This window comes from Cherax quadricarinatus, chromosome 82 (genome assembly GCF_038502225.1).
Source record: "Cherax quadricarinatus isolate ZL_2023a chromosome 82, ASM3850222v1, whole genome shotgun sequence".
Taxonomy (NCBI): Eukaryota; Metazoa; Arthropoda; class Malacostraca; order Decapoda; family Parastacidae; genus Cherax; species Cherax quadricarinatus.
In genome coordinates, this window is record NC_091373.1 from 8,994,691 (window position 1) to 9,014,690 (window position 20,000).

The 20,000-nt window shown below is 38.1% G+C and overlaps 1 protein-coding gene across 4 annotated transcripts in view; it reads left to right on the forward strand.

Moving 5' to 3' along the window:
• Positions 1–17,943, forward strand: part of LOC128702849 (opioid-binding protein/cell adhesion molecule homolog) — a 316,054-nt gene extending 298,111 nt beyond the window's left edge. For 2 of the 4 annotated variants that reach the window (XM_053797282.2, XM_053797284.2), the window contains exons 6-7: positions 14,633–14,846; positions 15,795–17,943. In XM_053797282.2, the coding sequence (XP_053653257.2) occupies positions 14,633–14,846; positions 15,795–15,937 (357 nt within the window). In that variant the 3' untranslated portion in view covers positions 15,938–17,943. The remainder of the gene's footprint in view (positions 1–14,632; positions 14,847–15,794) is intronic. The other 2 variants (XM_053797283.2, XM_053797285.2) reach the window with 1 other exon arrangement.
• Positions 17,944–20,000: the final 2,057 nt, after the last annotated feature.

The following is a 20,000-nucleotide window of genomic DNA, read 5'->3' on the forward strand; positions in this document are numbered from 1 at the left end:
TCCTGATGGAGCCACTATGCTACCTTGGAAGGATGGAAAGCAGATTGCCTGGGACTACACATGTGCCGCCACATTGGCAGACACCTACTTGCCATACTCCGTAGTGGAAGGGGGTGGAGCTGCCAGCCACAGGGAGACTCAGAAGATCCGCAAATATGAAGACCTTTCCCCTTGCTATAACTTCATTCCAATAGGGTCGGAGACCCTTGGAGCATGGGGCAAGTGTGCTCTAAAGTTCCTCAAAGAGCTAGGTGAAAAACTCATCATAGAAACCAAGGATCACAGGGCGACCAGCTTCCTCTTTCAGAGACTCAGTGTTGCGATCCAGAGAGGAAATGCCTGCAGCATTCTGGGCACGCGGCCCACCGCCGGGGAGCTGGACGAAGTATTCGAGATGTAGCTCTGAGTTACCTATGTTTTTTTACTTTGTATCATATTTTTGTGAATGTTTTGTCAATGTATTTTGTCTTTAAATAAAATATATATACATATAATATAGGGGGTGGTAGGAGAAAATTCTCAAACAGCTTCAGGGAGAATCTTGAGTTTTCCCTGAAGCAAGTTTATTCTTTTCTCTGAGGATGAGGGTCCCCATGACAGTTCTAGAGGTGGTACCTCCCTATATTAATATATATTATATATATATATATATATATATATATATATATATATATATATATATATATATATATATATATATATATATATATATATATATATATATATATATATATATATATATATATATATACATTAGGTAACCTGCTTGCGAGCAGGTTACCTAACGTATTGATGTATATTTACTCAGGAAATAGTAATGACACGCTTGCAAACAAATCATACCATGGGTGGGGATAGAACTCGCGATCAGAGTCAAAAAACTCCAGACCGACGAGTTAGCCACTGGACCAGTTAGCTACGACATGATTCATGATGACAGCTTTGAGAGGATTTGAGGTAGAGCTAGTCACGGCCACGCTGGCGGGAGATTCGTCTTAAAAATTTGCAATTGTGGTCACAGTGGTGCCTATACTAGCTTTCCTATTATGTACAAATATACCTAGCAGGACGAATATTGTTGTACCCACTGGCAGAGTGGCTAGCGCGTCGGTCTGGAGTTTTATAACTCTCTAATCGCGGGTTCTATCCCCTCCCGTGGTATGGTTTGATGTACCTGTTTGATGTATCTGTAGTTGTGTATGGCATCACGTAAAAAGATAAGGCACACTAGTGAATAGCGTCCAAACGTGAGTTACGAATCCTGCTGGTGAGATCTTCCCGTGTATTTACTTTCCCTTGTTTCTGCGAGGTTCATTTATACAGGTTAGTTTCTTTTAAAAAGTCAAGAGCCTTCACCGAAGTTCAGACTTTCAGTGAGAGGGTCAGAGTGTGTTGGGGAGTCGCAGAGATGCTGGAAGCAGAAATATGCGTGCCACTGATAGACAGCACAATCTATTAAGATAGGGGGAACTCACCTGATGGTCTACAGTACACCGAGTCGCATGTGGTATGAACTACTAAATGTAAAAAGAAAAATGAGTTTTTCTTTTTAGGTCACCCTACCTCGGTGGGAGACGGCCGGAACGATAACTAACAAAATACAAATAACAATTCCTACCTACCTGGAGTCAACCTGGATGTTGTTCCGGGGTCAACCCCCCGCAACGTGTGAGATAACATAAGCGGGAGAGTGAGGTCTCTTAAACAGGACAGCGGTGGAAAAGTTGATGACTGGAATCAATAACATAGGGTAATATAAAACAATATGTTGTCAACTAACTCGCATCAACTTTTTCAATAACGATTGCCTACTTATTGAGAGATCACTGAAGAAACATGAATCGTCTTTTCTAGCCAAGGAAGGAGAACAGGTATAGGATACAAGGTGAGCTTAAAGAGGTGGTGAATCAAGAGTGAATACGGAGAGAAGTAAAAAAAAAATTCGAATCATAATATAAGTTTATCTGTATAATTTCACACTTGTACGGTGAAGGAAAGGAAGATGTATTATCTCTCACCCAAAATGCAAAGTCTATTTACAATGTAATTTTGATCGTAAATCCACTGACAGTGTAATTGCATAATTAGCTGAAGTTAAAGATTCTCCAATCATGCTCGACAATTCATCCGTGATAAATGCATCGATTTTATAAAGAAATTAAACATAATGATGTTATCATTATTATTATTATTAAAGATTCGCCGGTATTCTCCCGGCCATGGCCTTTTCCAAGTGGTGGCCCGGCCTTGGCTCCCTGTCTTGAGAGTGTCTGAGACCTAAGTCTTCCATGGGAGGAGGTACAAGTAAACCTTCATCTTACGGCCAATTGTCCCCAGGCCTAGCCACATTCCTCGTAGGGATAAGTTAGGCCTCTCTGGTCTGCCATCCCCGCCCCAAGGGGGCTAATGGGAATGACAGTCTTGTGAGCTGTAAGCTCTGGCTCAGGCACCTACCCTGCCCTAGAAGGGCTGTGCATGGTGTCGATCAATAATGATGATAATTATTATTAATATCATAATATTATTTTTTATATATTATTATGTATTACATATTATATAATTATATGATTATAATACAATAACAACAACAACAATAATAATAATAATAATAATAATAATAATAATAATAATAATAATAATAATAATATTATTATTATTATTATTATTATTATTATTATTATTATTATTATTATTATTAGCACTGTGGACTATTATTATTTTATTTATCACTGTTATCTACACATACATGGGTAGTGATTCACTTCTGTGATCTGGAATCGATCTCGCGGACTGACAGTTCCAAAATTAAAACCATATACACAGATTTATTTCCGTTTTATTTTCGTAATTACTGCGTTTAATGTGCCCGTTACCAATATTTATTACACTTTTGTATGTTTTCGTGTGTGTATGTATCTATGTATCTATGTATCTGAAGGAGGGGTGTTAATGTTGCAGTTTAAAAACTGTAGTGTAAAGCACCCTTCTGGCAAGACAGTGATGGAGTGAATGATGGTGAAAGTTTTTCTTTTTCGGGCCACCCTGCCTTGGTGGGAATCGGCCGGTGTGATAATAAAAAAAAAAATATATATATATATATATATATATATATATATATATATATATATATATATATATATATATATATATACATATATTTATTCATTTATATATATTATCTCCTCTCAACGTTTAACATTTACAGCCACAGCCCACGTTAAGTACACCCCTCTTCCCTCCTCAGTTGAACATTTACATAACATTCACCACTTGCAGTAGAACAGTCACTGCCTTCCCTTCGTTGAACATTAACATCCCCCTCTCCCTCCATTGAACACCAACTAGTCCTTAGCGTGGGGTCTTGGAGGGTGGACGGATATTAACGATAATTATGCTCATTCGTTTCTCATTCCCTGGCTATTTTCTTTCCTCTAGTAGTCACACAAACAGAATAAACCTTCCAGTCTGTTGATTTACCGCGAAATCACGAATATTCATGACGGCGATTTGGCAGTGATACTGCAAGCGTAAACACGCCCAAGTTATTCATTTATGACTCCTCCCCGGTTGAGGAATCACGCGAGTCTCAGGTCTGAGACGAGAAGAAGGTGCGAGTGTAACAAGCAGATGCTATATGAAAGTAAAGCTTTATGAATAGACTATTTTTTGCTTTAAACAAGAGCGAGATACAAGCAAAACAGTGAAACACAAGCGAAACAAGAGCGAGATACAAGCAAAACAGTGAAACACAAGTAAAACAAGAGCGAGATACAAGCAAAACAGTGAAACACAAGTGAAACAAGAGCGAGATACAAGCAAAACAGCGAAACACAAGTGAAACAAGAGCGAGATACAAGCAAAACAGTGAAACACAAGCGAAACAAGAGCGAGTCTCCCCCTACCTTACCGTCAAACTTCGTCTCTCAAAATATCGAGCGAGATCCTTCGTGCCGTAGGAGAATCTTGGCTGGGAGAGCAGTGTCTGTCTTGCAATTAGTGGCAGGAGAATCGAGCCTTCACCACTTCTTTGATAATAATAATAATCCCGTGAGTCTTAAGCCAGAAAAATATAACGAATTTGGGAGAAATGCATCGCAAAACGAGAAGCTGAAATGAGAGGAACACCGCAGTATACAGACATGCAATGATGTGGACTCTGGCGAGAATGTGTCAAGAGTTCTCGAAATTATTGTAATTATTTCAAGTTTATGTGAGGCGCTAAACTCCTGTGGGTCATTCTGCACAAGAAGTGGTGGAGACTCGATCCTCCTTCCGCCTAATCGCCAGACCAGACACACAAACAGTGCTAATCCAACCTACTGGGTTCTATATAAATTTTTGAAACGATACGATACAATATGTTGTCCATATTCATTCTTCCTTCTTATACTTCATTTATTATTATTATTATTATTATTATTATTATTATTATTATTATTATTATTATGATTATTATTATTATTAATATTGTAATTATTAACATTTCTATTTTATTAGCATTATTATTATTATTAACAAAATGCACACGAAGTCATCATCCAACTTACAACACACTCTAATATCAACTCCAATTCTTATCCACTACATACATTGTACAGCTAAGCTATAATCTACGAGAATACCCAAGAAGGTCCCAGAGAATGCATTTGTACCTCCCTCGTGGATACTATGCTAATGCACCACAGAATGGACCTCTAACTTATGCATGCACAACACGAAAAGCATTTCTTAACGTCACGTATGTATGACACGAAAGAGGGAGAGAGGGAGCTATGAGGAGTGGACATCTGCAACACAAGGTAGAATCTTTGTAACTAAGTATATGGGAAGAGACGCTGTGTAAGAATTTTCATGCCTCTGCAACACGAGACAGTGGACACTTTAGGGGTTACAAACACGCATCTTCTATTCTAAAACGCTATAGAGATCACACACGATAACAGCCAGAACACGTGTATTGCTAGAAACAGAGCACACGCAATACTAGAGAGAGAGCACGTGCAGTAACATAGATAAGACTTAATTCTAAAAACAGAACATACACAGTGCTTGAGACAGCATATGTACTACTAGAGATGGAGCACACTCGGTAACATCTCTGAACGCACACATTGCTAAAAGTGGAAAACACTCACAAATCTACAACCCCAGCGCATTTACAGAGCGCACGCAACTCTGACTAAAGCTGTAGGTTGGTTAAGGGCAGAGTGGTGTTCGGTGTGTCAGTGAACATGCCCCTTCTTAGAATTTCTATTGCAGCGTTAATTTCCAATTCATCCAAGAGTGGGTCCCACTGTGTACATTTATATCATTAGCTTGTAAAGCCTCTGGTGCTTAGATATCCAAACAAAAGAGGACAGACATGCATTCTAATATCACATGCCCTGCGATAGCGACTCCAGTTCCCATGAAAGACCGCATTCCTAACAATCTCACATCTTTCAAAGATTAAGTAACTTTAATAATACTTCTGAAACAATCATCACATGAATATCTCTCGCGTAAAAGAACGCACTAATGAGATCATGCACGAAAGGCAACGCACGTATTACTCGTTACCATATCAGATGATGCAAAACTAAGCAATGTATCGTCGTATTGAACGGGTTGAAGCTTCCTGCCCCGCAGGCGCGAAGCGATTTGTGTGCGTAACTGGAGAGGCGGCTCCGTGGATAACGAGGGTTCCTCTCCATGTCGTGCTCAGCTCGCTTCGAGTGAAAATTAATAAACCAAAAAGGATTTAAGGTTCGTGACACAGGGATAGTTGAGCATACAGTAAACTCGCCGGCTTGGATAAGTATACCGCTAACTTAAATCCCTGGATGAGCTGCCCGTGAATTCATCTCCTTGCCAAGAATACAATAAACTAGAAATGCTCTACATAATGCTCTACAAAGAGCTATATAAAGCTTTCTCTGCACCTGTATCTTATTCAGTACCATAAACTTAACACCCTGAATAAGCATACCAAAAATTCACACATACTAATAAGTATGTGGTAAACTCAACACCTTGGATAGGAAGTGTTAACTAAAACCTTACAAAAAGTATTGTACAATGACGTCTAGGATAAGCATACAACACACCTCGGATAATCATCACGAAAACTGCTCTTTGGTGAGGAGAGTATATTATTTTCGGGCATATAACACGCACCTTTTTTTCCCACAGAAATTCTTGGAAAATCACCTTATACCTTATATGATCAAGGTGAGGGTCAAGGGTATTCTTTGGTTTACTCTTTAGCGTAAAGTAAGAGGGTAAATAACCCTTGAATATGATTTCTGAACTACTATCATGATATATCTGTCGTGCGCCTTATATGCCGGAAAATAAGGTAACTGTGATGCATTTTCATTTATTTTTTAATGTTAGAAGTCGAGAAAACTTTACGACTACATACAAACTCAGTGGTTGAACCTCCGAGCAAATCACCTGTCAACTGACTGTTATATTTAAATAAGCGGTAAATCCGTGTGAGTTTTTCGTCGCAGGTCGTAGTGGAAGCTTCGACTTAACGTCCGCTTATCTCGGAGAAGTTTCTGATCAACCAGGCTATGGTGAGATAAAACTTGGAGGGTTCTTAACCATGATCGCTGCACTAAGCCCCGACGCTCTATAAGCATTGCTGTCTAATAAACGCCTCTTTAGTTCACAGCTCACAAGAACTCCCAACTCTAGATTTCGTTCTTCAGAATCCTCGCTCAGTCGTGGGATAGAGAATTCTGGGGCAATGGACAAGGGAATTATTTCCAGTACTTATTTATTTTCCTGCGAAGGAGAACTGGGTGGAACGAGGAAGTAAAAATTTGTAGGGTCAAACTGAACTTCTTTCCTTCGAAGACGAGGTTTTGGAAAGTTCAAGAAATTAACTATGAAAACTACGTTTTGTTGAAACTTTAGCTCTCTCATTCATCATCAAACACTTACCAAGTTGTAAGTCTCCAGATCGTTAAAGCTTTAGCTTTGCTGTAAATTTTATTCATTTTTTTTATAATACCTTTGCTAAAGATTTAGCTGAGCTTCACATTTAGTTTAAATGTAGTGGAAGTCAAGCTTTAATATTAACTTAACAGGGAGGGTCTACGTGAACTTTCTTTTTAGCTAAGCTTTAGTTAAGCTTTACTGTATAATGAATGAAAACTCACTTGGTTTAGAATTAAAGTTTAGCTGTGACTTTCGTTTAGCCGAATTATTTATTTGACTATTGTAGTTTTAGTTTCGTCATGCTTTCAGCGTTTACATAAACAGCAGAAAACATAGGTTAGAATCTTCCATCTCTACATAACTTAGCATCAGATGTGATGTATTCTTGAATCACAACCTTCACTGAGTGAATGTTGCTGCCTCTAGGTCTCGCTGACTGGATGCTGAAAGCTCTGTAATTCACTAAGTGTATGTTGCAAGCTCAAGTTCTTACTGACTGGATCTTAAAATACCTTAAGTCTCGCTGACTGAATCCACAAGCTCTAAATCTACTGTCAATTTCTTCAGGGAAAAAGTCGTAAGAGAACGTAAACTAGTCCCGCGCGAGGATTTTTCCCTAGAGATGTAATCCAAGGATCGAGTGGATTTTTCCCTGTCGAAATCTCGCAGCTTCGGAGAGGACTTTCTGTGTCTTATGTGGTGGAGCAGCAGTGTTGGAGGAATCATTGTGTTAAGTGTTGGAGAAGCAGTGTTGAAGAGTTTTTGTGTGTGCAATATGCTGAAGGAAGAGTGTTGGAGAAGCCTGTTGTGTGTTAAGTGTTGGAGAAGCATTGCTGGAGTGGTGTGTTGTGTTTTAAATGTTAGACGAACAGTGCTGGAGAAGGTCACTACTTCTCGTGTGTTGTAGGAGGATTGCTGTAGAAGCTTGATGTATATTTATGTTGGAGGAGCACCGTCTCAAATGTTGGAAGAGCATTGTTGGAGAGAATTTGTCAAGTCTAAGGCGTTGAAGATGCAATGTTGGAGACGCTTACTGCGTCTTGAATATTGGAGTAAGAGTGTTGGAGCTAGCATTAGTAGCAGAGAGAGAGAGAGAGAGAGAGAGAGAGAGAGAGAGAGAGAGAGAGAGAGAGAAAGAGGAGCGTCAGAAATAAAACTGAAAAAAATAAGAAAATTTTCATTCCATCAGTCCATGTATATTTCCCAGCATAGGAAGTCACGTCATAAACTCGAGAAAATACGACTCCTAAATGGAAGGATATACAAATACATGTATATATAATCACATTTTTTTTAAACCAAATTAGCATAAACTGGGAGTTAGTGATGTTGATGTGGGGATTTGAACACAAACACACACACGTCTGGGATTACCTGCTGAATATTTCACATCTCTAAACAGCCAGGCAATACATCGCGTCGGTAAAAAAAAAAAAGAAGAGAGAATAATATTTTCGCAGTAGACTGATGTTGCACAGATGAAACCTCTGAGCAATCAGGTGAAAGAAATTGTGAAATAACTGCAGGAATGCAGGCTTCACCCACCGCCATAACTCCGACAGGATCTCAGAATAATAATTTTGGGGAATGGCGATTTTTGATTTGAATTAACTTAATAAACAAGCTGTTTTCTGCATTGCTAGAAAATAAATGAAAATGAAAATGTAGTCTCGTGTATATATATATATATATATATATATATATATATATATATATATATATATATATATATATATATATATATATATATATATATATATATATATATATATATATATATATATATATATATATATATATATATATATATATATATATATATATATATATATATATATATATATATATATATATATATATATATATTGTTACTCCGTCACTACCATCTGTTTCCTTTAATTAAGCAGACACGTTTCCATTTTTATGTGCAAATAACCCGGCTACAAAATTTGTGGGAATAATGCCCAGCACTTGGCTGATAGATGACTTCCAATCAGAGAGACGAACCGACAGTTCTGTAGTCGACATGACAGTTACGCTATTTATGATAATTTCATTGACATATAAGTGCAGTTAATTGCGTATTTAAATATTTTTCTCCTCCGTGTTGTCGAATTTTTATTTAAGTTATGTGATGAGGCAGTAGACGCTTGGCTGGCCCCGGATACTCATGATAATTTACGTCTCATGTGTCAGCAAAACAGAGGATGTGTAAACGATAAATTAAATTCACTTTAGGTACGCGAGTATTCACTGTCCTCCTGTAGAGAATACACATTATTATTATTGATATTATTATTATTGATATTATTATTATTATCGTTATTTTATTATTTTTATCTTTGTTGTTGTTATTTTGATCAAATATTACTATATTCTTGGGAGAGCGCTGAACACATGAGGGTCAAACAACACTTGAAAAAGGGTGGTAATCAGGTTTAGCCACCAGAACGAGAGGGCATCCATAATTAATTGGATCAAGATCTCCCCACCATCGTGGTGGAGGAGAATCTCCTCCACCACGATGCTGTGAACTCCAACTCCAAGGCTGAGGGACTGATCACCTCATCTTTTGTATATAGTTCTACTGTCTTCTAATTATGTCCTAGAATCTGTATTGATAAAGCCACTGGATGGCGAACCGTCTATAATAAAGATACCCAGATATTGCACATGTGTTAACTTTCATACTGTCGGTATTTTATACTTTTCCTGCATAATTCTCACTGTTAAATATAAAGTTTGTTTTTAGTTGTCGCGAAGAAACTAATGATTGTCAACATTTTCACAATGTAAATTGACTTATATATACCTACGTAGCCTAAACATAATGCAAATAATTTAAAATTTAAGATTTAAGGCGTTTCACGGATCGGGAGAGGATTCAACCCCATGGCAAGTAAGTCCTAAATCTCACAGGCCAGTGCGTTCACCGGAGGCATCCGCAAGTTATATGATTTAATATTATGTATGATTATTATTACGTATAAAAATTTGTAGATTGGAGCCTACACACTAATGACAATTCTAAATAGAACACACCAGTATAAAAATTTTTAAGTCAACAGAAAAGGCTTTTGATAGTTCTTGAACAGCACTGTTGTCTTGGTTTTAGATTACGACATAAATCTTTCCCTAGTTACTTTATATATGTGTTAAAAATTTTAAGCCGATCGGATGAGGCTTTCTCAAGTTAACGAAAATCATAAAGAATTGGAATTTTGATAAAAATATATTAAAAATTTATAATGGACGGAAGACTACAAGTTAGTAATTTCAAATTGGTAAATGTAAATAGGTGACTCCGAACAGCCACACACGAGACACACACACATACACATACCCCATTTGCGTGCTTACCCTCATCAACGACATCGTAATGGAGGTAACGACCTCGCTATGTACGTGTCTGCTACGAACTTCATGCGTCTCGTCCCCTCCCGACACTGCATCACTTCCATAATTACCTAACCAGGCCATTGAACAGTCTCGCTTGAGTAAGTGCCTCGGCATTAAGGATATTGTCGTCTTATTTTATGTTTGTGTAATGAGGGGAAAAACCTTTTTCCAGATTAACAGCACCAGAGAGTAAATAATAAAAGACATCGAAAGAACACAAGAAAACCTAGAAATGTAGCTTATTTAGGCTTAGGCCCTCTCTCCTAGAATGCGAGGCACAACAGCCAACTAGCTCCTGGGTACCTATTTACCGCTAAGTGAACAGAATAGCAGCTGTAAGGAGACTAACACACGTGTAATGCATAGCATTAAAATTAAACTCGAGTCCTGTAACTAGTCAGCTCTAAATGACCAATATGGATTTAACAGCATCTGTGAATATAATAATAACAATCCATGCTCTAGTGAAATTGTGAATTAGGAAGTCTGTCTTGTGATACGTCTATATACGTAAGATGTAAATAGTGTAGAAAACTTGAAGAATAAGACACATGTGCAACATTAGGGAATCTTTATTGAGGAAATGCATCCTTAATGATACATAAGTGTCTCTCATTCTCCAAATACGTATAACATTGAGGACATGATAGAATGAGTCATTCTGCAGTCCAAAGTCCAGCTGTACACTGTCACTATTCAAGGACACAGGATCGATCCCCTCCACACTTAAGATAATTCTAAGTATAGTGAGCAATAAGATGTCAATTTTCAAAGAGTGTCCTTAACTTGAGATGTCTCGGCACTACTTTTCATGGGGTCTCAACAATTCCAGGAAACACGATCGATTCTCTAAAATTTGAGGAAGGAGTCTCAGTTTAGGAACACGCGATCGATTCCATTCAAGGAATGGATAAAGCCTGACTACTATCATAATCAGGGAGACTATAGATGGGTAGGTAAGGTGTGTCAGGAAACACAACGAGTGTTTCCTGACTCGGACCTTATTCAGATGGTTAATTATTATAAATATTATATATAGGATATGTGAGTTTGCATTTCATAAAGAGAAATTCATTAAATAAAAGTGAAAGAAGCTAAATCCTCCGGGACTATTTTGGCTAGCTGACCGTCATCGAAATTACATTTCAAGAATACTTAATCGACTTCTCGTAACAACTAAATATAGTGCCGCACTTCTGGTCAAGGGAGAAGTTGTCAAGTTCTCAGTATAACCTCGAGATCGATTGCGCATAAATTTATGGATGGTACCACCTGCCTCCTCCCACACACATGTTCGACACCAGATAATTAGAGGTTCAGTTGAAATACAGTCCTTCAGAACATAATGCAGAGGACTTATCAGGCTGTCACCCAGTATTCACTACACTTTAGTTATCTATCTAATATATATATATATATATATATATATATATATATATATATACACTGATCTCTGGCTGAAGGAGACTCGAACCTACGAACCTTGGAACAAGGTACGCAGTGCTTTACCAATCTACCCATACTGGACCCAAGGCAGCCAGCTTTCAGGGAGAAGGCTTACAGCTTTTCATTTCATCCCCTGCATGCGTCAGCCTTACTAGAGATATTAACAATGCAAGGAATTCGCAAAGGCAGGCGAAATATACACAGACACTGATCTCTGGCTGAAGGAGACTCGAACCTACGAACCTTGGAACAAGGTACGCAGGTTCTTCTCCTTTCTCCCTGAAAGCTGGCTGCCTTGGGTCCAGTGTGGGTAGATTGGTAAAGCACTGCGTACCTTGTTCCAAGGTTTGTAGGTTCGAGCCTCCTTCAGCCAGAGATCAGTGTTTGTGTATATTTCGCCTGCTCTTGCGAATTCTATATATATATATATATATATATATATATATATAAGATAGAAAACTAAAGTGTAGTGAATACTTGTCAGTGCTCAAAAATAATCCACAAGGAGACAGAAATTCGGAAGATTAATTGGCTTCCATATTTCAATCCCAATCTGGGATCCTCTTCAGCAGATGAAGAGTATCCTAGAAGTGGATCGAAATATACAGACCAATTAATCTTCTGAGTTTCTGTCTCCATGGGGGATATTAATGAGCGTATATATATATATATATATATATATATATATATATATATATATATATATATATATATATAGTTGTGCATTTGTTAATAACAACTTTTCAAGTATATTTTGTATTTATCATATAACTAAAAATGAAGCCAGTTAAAAATATCACTGTAAGAAGATGGCTTAATATTTTATGTCGTTAACGTTTATAACAACACATAATTAACATCTATTACATTAATAATACTCGTATATTTTCTCTTCTGTGTATTTGATAATAGTTTTTAATTAACTTGGAAAAAGTGGGTTGTAATCCCTTCCTTCAGTAGTGTCATAAAAGGCAACTAAATTGCTGGTAGCTATGAAACAGGCGAATAATTTCTGTTTCCCTGTAAAAAGTATTACCAGAAAATGTCAGAGAATGTTATTTTGTCATTCGGTTGTTTGAATGTTCGTAGCAGTAAAGATTAGAGATGTATCGGATGTGAAAATTTAGATATCCGTGGATGCGGATGTGTATGAGGATGCCTTACTTTCTTATTTTGCGGATGCGGAAGCATATGCGGATATCTGTTTACAGTAAAATGCGGATGAAGATGCAAGAAATTGTGCGGATGTTCCGCGGATGTGGATGCAGATACGGATATCCGATACATCTCTAGTATAGATGACCTCAGCTGTGGTAAAGGTCTACGTAGCTGCGATTGAGCGCTAATCTTTTGAATTAAAAGTAAACTGGGTGTCGTAGAAGTGAATGAAAAACTCAAAATGGATGTTAGAATTTGATAGTATCTGATACACTAAGTGCCTTAATGCCAGGGTATCTGATCCACTAGGCACCTTAATGCCATGGTATCTGATACACGAGGCACCTGAATGCCATGGTATCTGATACACTAGGCACCTGAATACCATGGTATCTGATAACTAGGCACCTGAATGCCATGGTATCGGAAACATTAGGCCCCTGAATGTCACGATAACTGATACACTTGGCACGTGAGTGCCAGGTGTGTGTCATGTACATGTCTGTTGTACATATGTCTAATTCTTCATCAGGGTATATGATACACTTGGCACTGAGAGTCAGAGTAAATTACATACTCCCTGGGTGTATGACACTTGCCGGGTCATGCCAAATTCTAGCAGTCTCAGCTGAAAACCCAGTTTGTCTATTTGCATTACCCTTTCAGCGGAGGGGCCTTCATACTGGTAAAAGGCTCTTGCACCAAGGAATTGAAGCTACCAACATCATCTTTGGATCAAATCAGAGTTATCTGAGTCATTTTCAGATAGGTTACACCCCAAGTTCTCTCATTCATTCCTTCTTCTTTGTCAAATTAAAACATCCCATATATTTTGCACAACTTATTTTTAATTCTCTATCTATCCACCATGTTCCATTTAATTTTTTTCCATTTTACCTCAGCTACTCTCTTGTTCCTTATTACTCATCGTTCTGTTTCATTCTTTCCCCTCACCACCTCCCCCATCAATCATTCACTTACCACATTTACTTCCCCTCTCTACCTTCTTTCATCTTCTTCCCATTTACCAATATTTTTCATCAGGCCTTTATGTTCCTCCCTCTCATCTTTCGTTCTTCACCTGTTTTCCTCTCATTAATTACCTCTCTTTAACGTCCCGTGCTCTTTCCTTCTCCTTACCTTAATGTTCCATGCTCCTTCCTTCTTACCTTAACGTTCCATGCTCCTTCGGTCTCCTTCTTACCGTCATCTACCTTTATTTACGACTATTTATGGCCTAAATTCCATCCGATATCAATACCGCTTCTTCATCCTCTTTTCTACCTCTTCGCTTCTTCCTCCGCATGCTCTCTACCATTTCTTCACCTCTTCATCCCTCACTTCTTCGCCAAGCACTCACTCCCTCCCCCCGCTCACCCTTCATCTATCCCTCACTAACCCCCCTTCTACACTTCACCCCTCACTCCCATCTCTTTGTACCATCTCCCCTTTACTCTTCAACTCACTCCCCACTCCACCTACAGTGTGAGAGGCACAGGTTACACAAGCCTAACACGAGTAGGTTTATGGATCCAATACACCTGTCAGATCAAACTAGTGTACCACACAAGTGATTATTTTTTTCATCGTTTCACAGCTTGGTTTATTCAGCCTCACCAACACTACCACTAACCACCGCCACTAACTGCTACCCGCCACCACCACTAACATCTACCCACTGCTCTCTCTTTCATCCATGCAGAGTCCTGTGGCTCCACAGTATATCTTCTGGTATCACAACTCCCGCATGATCAACTACGACCGGGAACGAGGTGGAGTCAGCGTTCACATTGACACAGGTCCAAGGGTTCGATCCCAACTGAGTGTCAATAACGCCAGAACTTCCGACTCCGGAAACTACACTTGTGCCGCTGCCAACACTGAGTCTGCTTCCATCACCGTCTATATCACGGAAGGTACGTGTCTCCTATTTTTGGGGGTTGCTTCCTGTCCTATTTTCCTTGTGTTTATGTCCTTGTCCTATTGTTTCTGCATGTCTGTGACTCTCCCATTGGCTGCCAAATCTATTGCTGTTTCTCTTTCCTTACTTTTTTTATTGTTTGGTTATCTTTCTGCTTATATTCGCGTCTAATGGTCACTTGTAAATATCAGATAATGACTTAAGTACTGGCATATCAATCTATCAGTAATTTGTCTTGCTTCTGCTTGTATATTAAGCTATCATTCACCTGCTTACTTGTATATTATACTATCATTCACCTGCTTACTTGTATATTATGCTATCATTCACTTGCTTACTTGTATATTATGCTATCATTCACCTGCTTACTTGTATATTATGCTATCATTCACCTGCTTACTTGTATACCTACCATTGAGCTACTCATCTGCTTGTATCACTAGCAAATCACGTTTGATTGTATATCTACCAGTAACTCATGTCTTTCAGTATACCTACTTATAAATCACCTGTTTACTTGTATGCTTATCTGTCAGTCACCTGTCTCTTTACATTCGTTATCTTGTTACATGTTTGAATATTCACCTGTCTTATGGCCACTTCTCTAGTTATAAAACTCTTCTTTTCCGTTCTATTTTATTCATCTTGTTGCAATGCTTTCGGTATGTTTCCATTTTGCATTTTTTGTGTATCTGTAAAGTCCTTATATACTTCCACTAATTTTGTTATTACGGCCTTTTTAGTAAATCATTAAAAAATAATATTTGAAGAAAGGAATGAATAATTTTAAAATTTAAATCTTTACATCAATTCAATACTGATCAAAGAAAATTATGATTTTGTATCCTATCAAAGAAGATCAGAGAAGATTTATACTTTACTTAGTCCAAAGTTAAGAAAACAAGATTTAAGATCCTCCCTTCTTCTCCCTTCCACCCTGGAGCAGCAAACAAGATCGCAGCCATCCAACCCCGAGCGGTGGACGGGTGTTCGTCCCTCCGTGGGTCCTTGGCACTGGCAATAGCACTACCCTTGGCACTGCTAATGAGCCACTTCATCCTCACACACCCGCTTGTCACCCACTGAGCCTCCAACCCACCCTCGTCGTGTGCCCAAGAGTTACACCTTCACCTGTCACCCACCGCTGCCTTCATGGGCCCAGCCAAGGCCAGTGGGACACCCATCAACCAGTATCGAGGTTCCGAAGAGAGAATTCTATTTTCTTATCTGTGATGACTCGAATCTGGACCGCAGGAGCTGTGCATGAAGAAAACCTGAACCTTCACTCGTTGAATAATTATACAGCGATTAAACCAGTGAAGTAATTAAACCTAGCAGTCTGGAGCTATCATTAACAACTTGATCTTTACTAATGTGGTAATTATTTCATTCAATAATTAAACTCCGGTCTCATGAGGTGCGACATGACAACATCGTCATTTCGAATAAACATCAGTAACTTCATTGGCCTATACCATCACCAAAATAAGTTTCACGACGGACGCGTTATTTAATATATAATACCTACCTGAAAGAGTAACTTTCATGTTCCTAAGTAAAAAGTTAATTCCTTGCGACTCTTAAGGACGTGGGAGATAAATTTAATTTCTAAATCATGTGGAAAAATGTAATGAACAACAGTCAATAAATAGTGGTGGACAGGGAGGCGAACCTCTGTCTGCAAATTGACAATCCGATGGTCTACTGATCGAGCTACTTAGGGCTTTAAAAGGAAAAACATCTTTCTTATTAAGGGGCCCTGGGTACCTAAATCAATGGAGCGTCGGGCTGTCAGTCTGCAGGCCGTGGTTCAGATCCCTGTTCACCATTTTGTTTAATCATATGGTACACTGTTCATCATAATGATTATATAGCATCATAGCTACCAAGCTTATTTGAATCATCATTTTCATCTGCTACCCTGGGAATGCGTCACATTACCCTCGTTAGGTTAGGCAAGATTTGTCAGGAAACAGGACAAGTGTTTCCTGACTGCTGGAGCGTAGGTCATCTGACCGAGGCCTTCCACTGGTTTACCGGTCAACCCCTTTAAAATTATGGTTATAATTATAATTTTTTTTACTAGACTAATCCTTTAATTGGTACCTTATTTATCAACTTCTGTTGTACAGTATATGAGCATCATAACGTTATGATATAGACTTACAATTTATCTCCAGTATATAGGTCTTCATTTGCTGCAGTATGAAATATCCGAGAGGTGGTAAAAAGACATAGACAACAAAAGGAGATCTTCAATAGAACGACATTTCCCCTATACGAGGCCTCGTGCGGGTGAAACGTCGTGTTAATAAAGGTCTCCTTTTATTGTGTGTCCTCTTACTAATCTACAGTCATCCACTGCTGTAAACAAGCAAATACAGTTAATTATTGCTGTCAGGCGCTGTAAATTATGTGCGATTTAGAAGCTTTTCACATCAATACGAATCTGCGTCACATTAACATCAACACAAGCTGCGTACCGCTCGTAACAAGCTGCGCCACACTTGCATCAACAGTTTGCATCACGCTGACAGCAGCACTGTCACACTCACATCAACAAAGCCAGTGCCGAACGGCTAAATGATGTGAAAATGCAGGGCTCGTGAGCTAGACATCAACTCCCACAAATACAACTAAACGTATGTGTATACACTGACACATAAAACTCAATACCAACTACCTTTTAACAGGACAAGGAAAAGTAAAAATTACCCAAAACATTTGTCAGAAAAATCTTCCACGAGGAAATAAATAAAGTTACGGCAGTTTTCTAAAAAGCTTTTCCCTCGTTCTAAAAGAATGGCGGAGAGTGACAATAATATGCTCCACTCTCCAAATCTGTTGATATGTCTGGGTGAACAGCTGGAAAATATATCCGTCTGTGAGGCTAGAAGTTTGGACTTCCGCTATGGAGGCCATCGAGAATCAGTAAAATTAAACGAAGAGTAACACCTCAATGATCAGGACGCAGGATAAAATACTAGTGTAACAGGGAAAGTAAAAATAAAAATTTCGTAAAATGCCCATAATTGACCAAGGAGTAACACACACACACACACACACACACACACACACACACACACACACACACACACACACACACACACACACACACACACACACACACACACACACACACACACACATATATATATATATATATATATATATATATATATATATATATATATATATATATATATATATATATATATATATATATATATATATATATATATATATATATATATATAGGCAAATTTAAGAAAATTTTGAGATTAATATGTAAACTGTGAAAGTCTGTTTCTATGCTGACAATTTCCATGCACTGTAAAGATCTTATTTCAAGGTGAAAGAAAAATAAACACAAGACCAAAGAATCGCGAAAGATAGCGACGCAAAATAAAACCAAAATAAGTGAGGGAGGGATGGAACCTCCTTGATCCTGGCTTCTGAGAACAACAACTGTTCTTTTGTTTAGTGTACACGTCTGACTGGTGACCCGCCGTAGCTAGAGTGTGGTGGCCAAGGTGAAGTGTGTTGCTTGCACGACGTTTGAGTGTGGGTCCGTTAAGTGCGTGTGCGTGCAAGTGGACTTTCGTCTGCTCACTGGACGTTGAAGACAATCTTGAATAAGTGAACAACAGCGTCCGTGGGTACAAAAAAGACAAGGAACGTGTGAGTCAGGTAATTGCTGATACACACACTAGTCTGAGCGCACTGAACTGTAAGTAATAACGAAGAAGGATCAAGTGAACAAGTTAGTAATGACCGTCTATTGACGTCAGCCATTAAACATTAGTGTAAATGACAACGAGGTGTCCGAGACTTAAATAAAAGTATTATTGAAAAAGGAACCCTGTATAACAAAGAAAACTAGACAGTTGGTGGACTCTGTGGAAACGAGTTAGAATATAACTTAACATCATACTAACAGGGTGTACCGTAAAACCGTAGACATTTAACAAACACTGGTTTGTAATCGGGTCGCTTAGAGTGAAATGCGGATGTTCTGAGACTTATCAATCATGATAAAACAACCAAGAAAGAACAATGAAGCAACAAAATGGCATTGAAAAACCATGACACATCATTAACTATAAATAGTTGCTTACATGAAAAAAAAATGATGCAGTTATACAGAAAAAATGAAGACACATTACACGCTTATCACACGCAGGAAAACATGAAAAAAAAATATATGAATGTTCGCAGTGTTTATGTCTGAAAAGTTTCCAGATGCGCTAGTAAAACAAAAACGAAAAAATACCCGATTTTGATAATATGTAAATCTTTGTAGGAATCTGCCAGAGTTCGTCGTAGCGGTTATGTGCGGAAGGTAGACAGTGATAATAGTGAATAGAGAAGACAAGAACCAAAGGACTCATGATAAAGTGAAGAGGAAGGACACTGGTCATACATAACAGTGATGGAACGTCCAGGCAGTGACTAATGGTGATAGATGGAGTAGGGATGGACTAGCACTGATGGGCACCTGCTACCTCTAATAGACCAGGGGTGAGGGAATTAATGGCAAATGGGGATGAACAGTAGAGGGAAATGAGAAAGGAAATGAGCAGTAGTGGAAGATAATGAGAACGAAAATTAACATGGAATAGCAAAAAGAAATCATAATTATTTCACCACTGCGTAAAGTAATTAAAAAACAAAACAGGAAAAGTAAAAGCAATAATAATAACATTAAATATTATGAGTAAATAAGATAACGAAGTAAATCACAAATAAATGTTTTTTTTAATTATTAAGTGATGAATAGGTTAATAAAATAAATAAAAATAATTACACGATGAAGGACTCCCGAATAAAGTAACAGACGATGACTAAAGAGTATCGACAGAGATCTAACAGTGGTGATAAACATCTAACAAAATAGCTGGATCTCTAACAAATGTGAAGGATATCTAACAGAACGCGACGTACATCTGATGTGACAGTTGTAATTTACATCTATCATAGGTGAGGGATATGTAACAAAGGTAATTGAATATTTAACCCAAAAGTTGTACCTACTTAATAACAGTAATGAATAACAGTGATGAATAACAAAGCAGAAGGAAATTAGTGAAAAAAAGCATTGGTGAAAATAGGAAAATGAAGATGAAGAATGAATAAAAATAAAAATAAT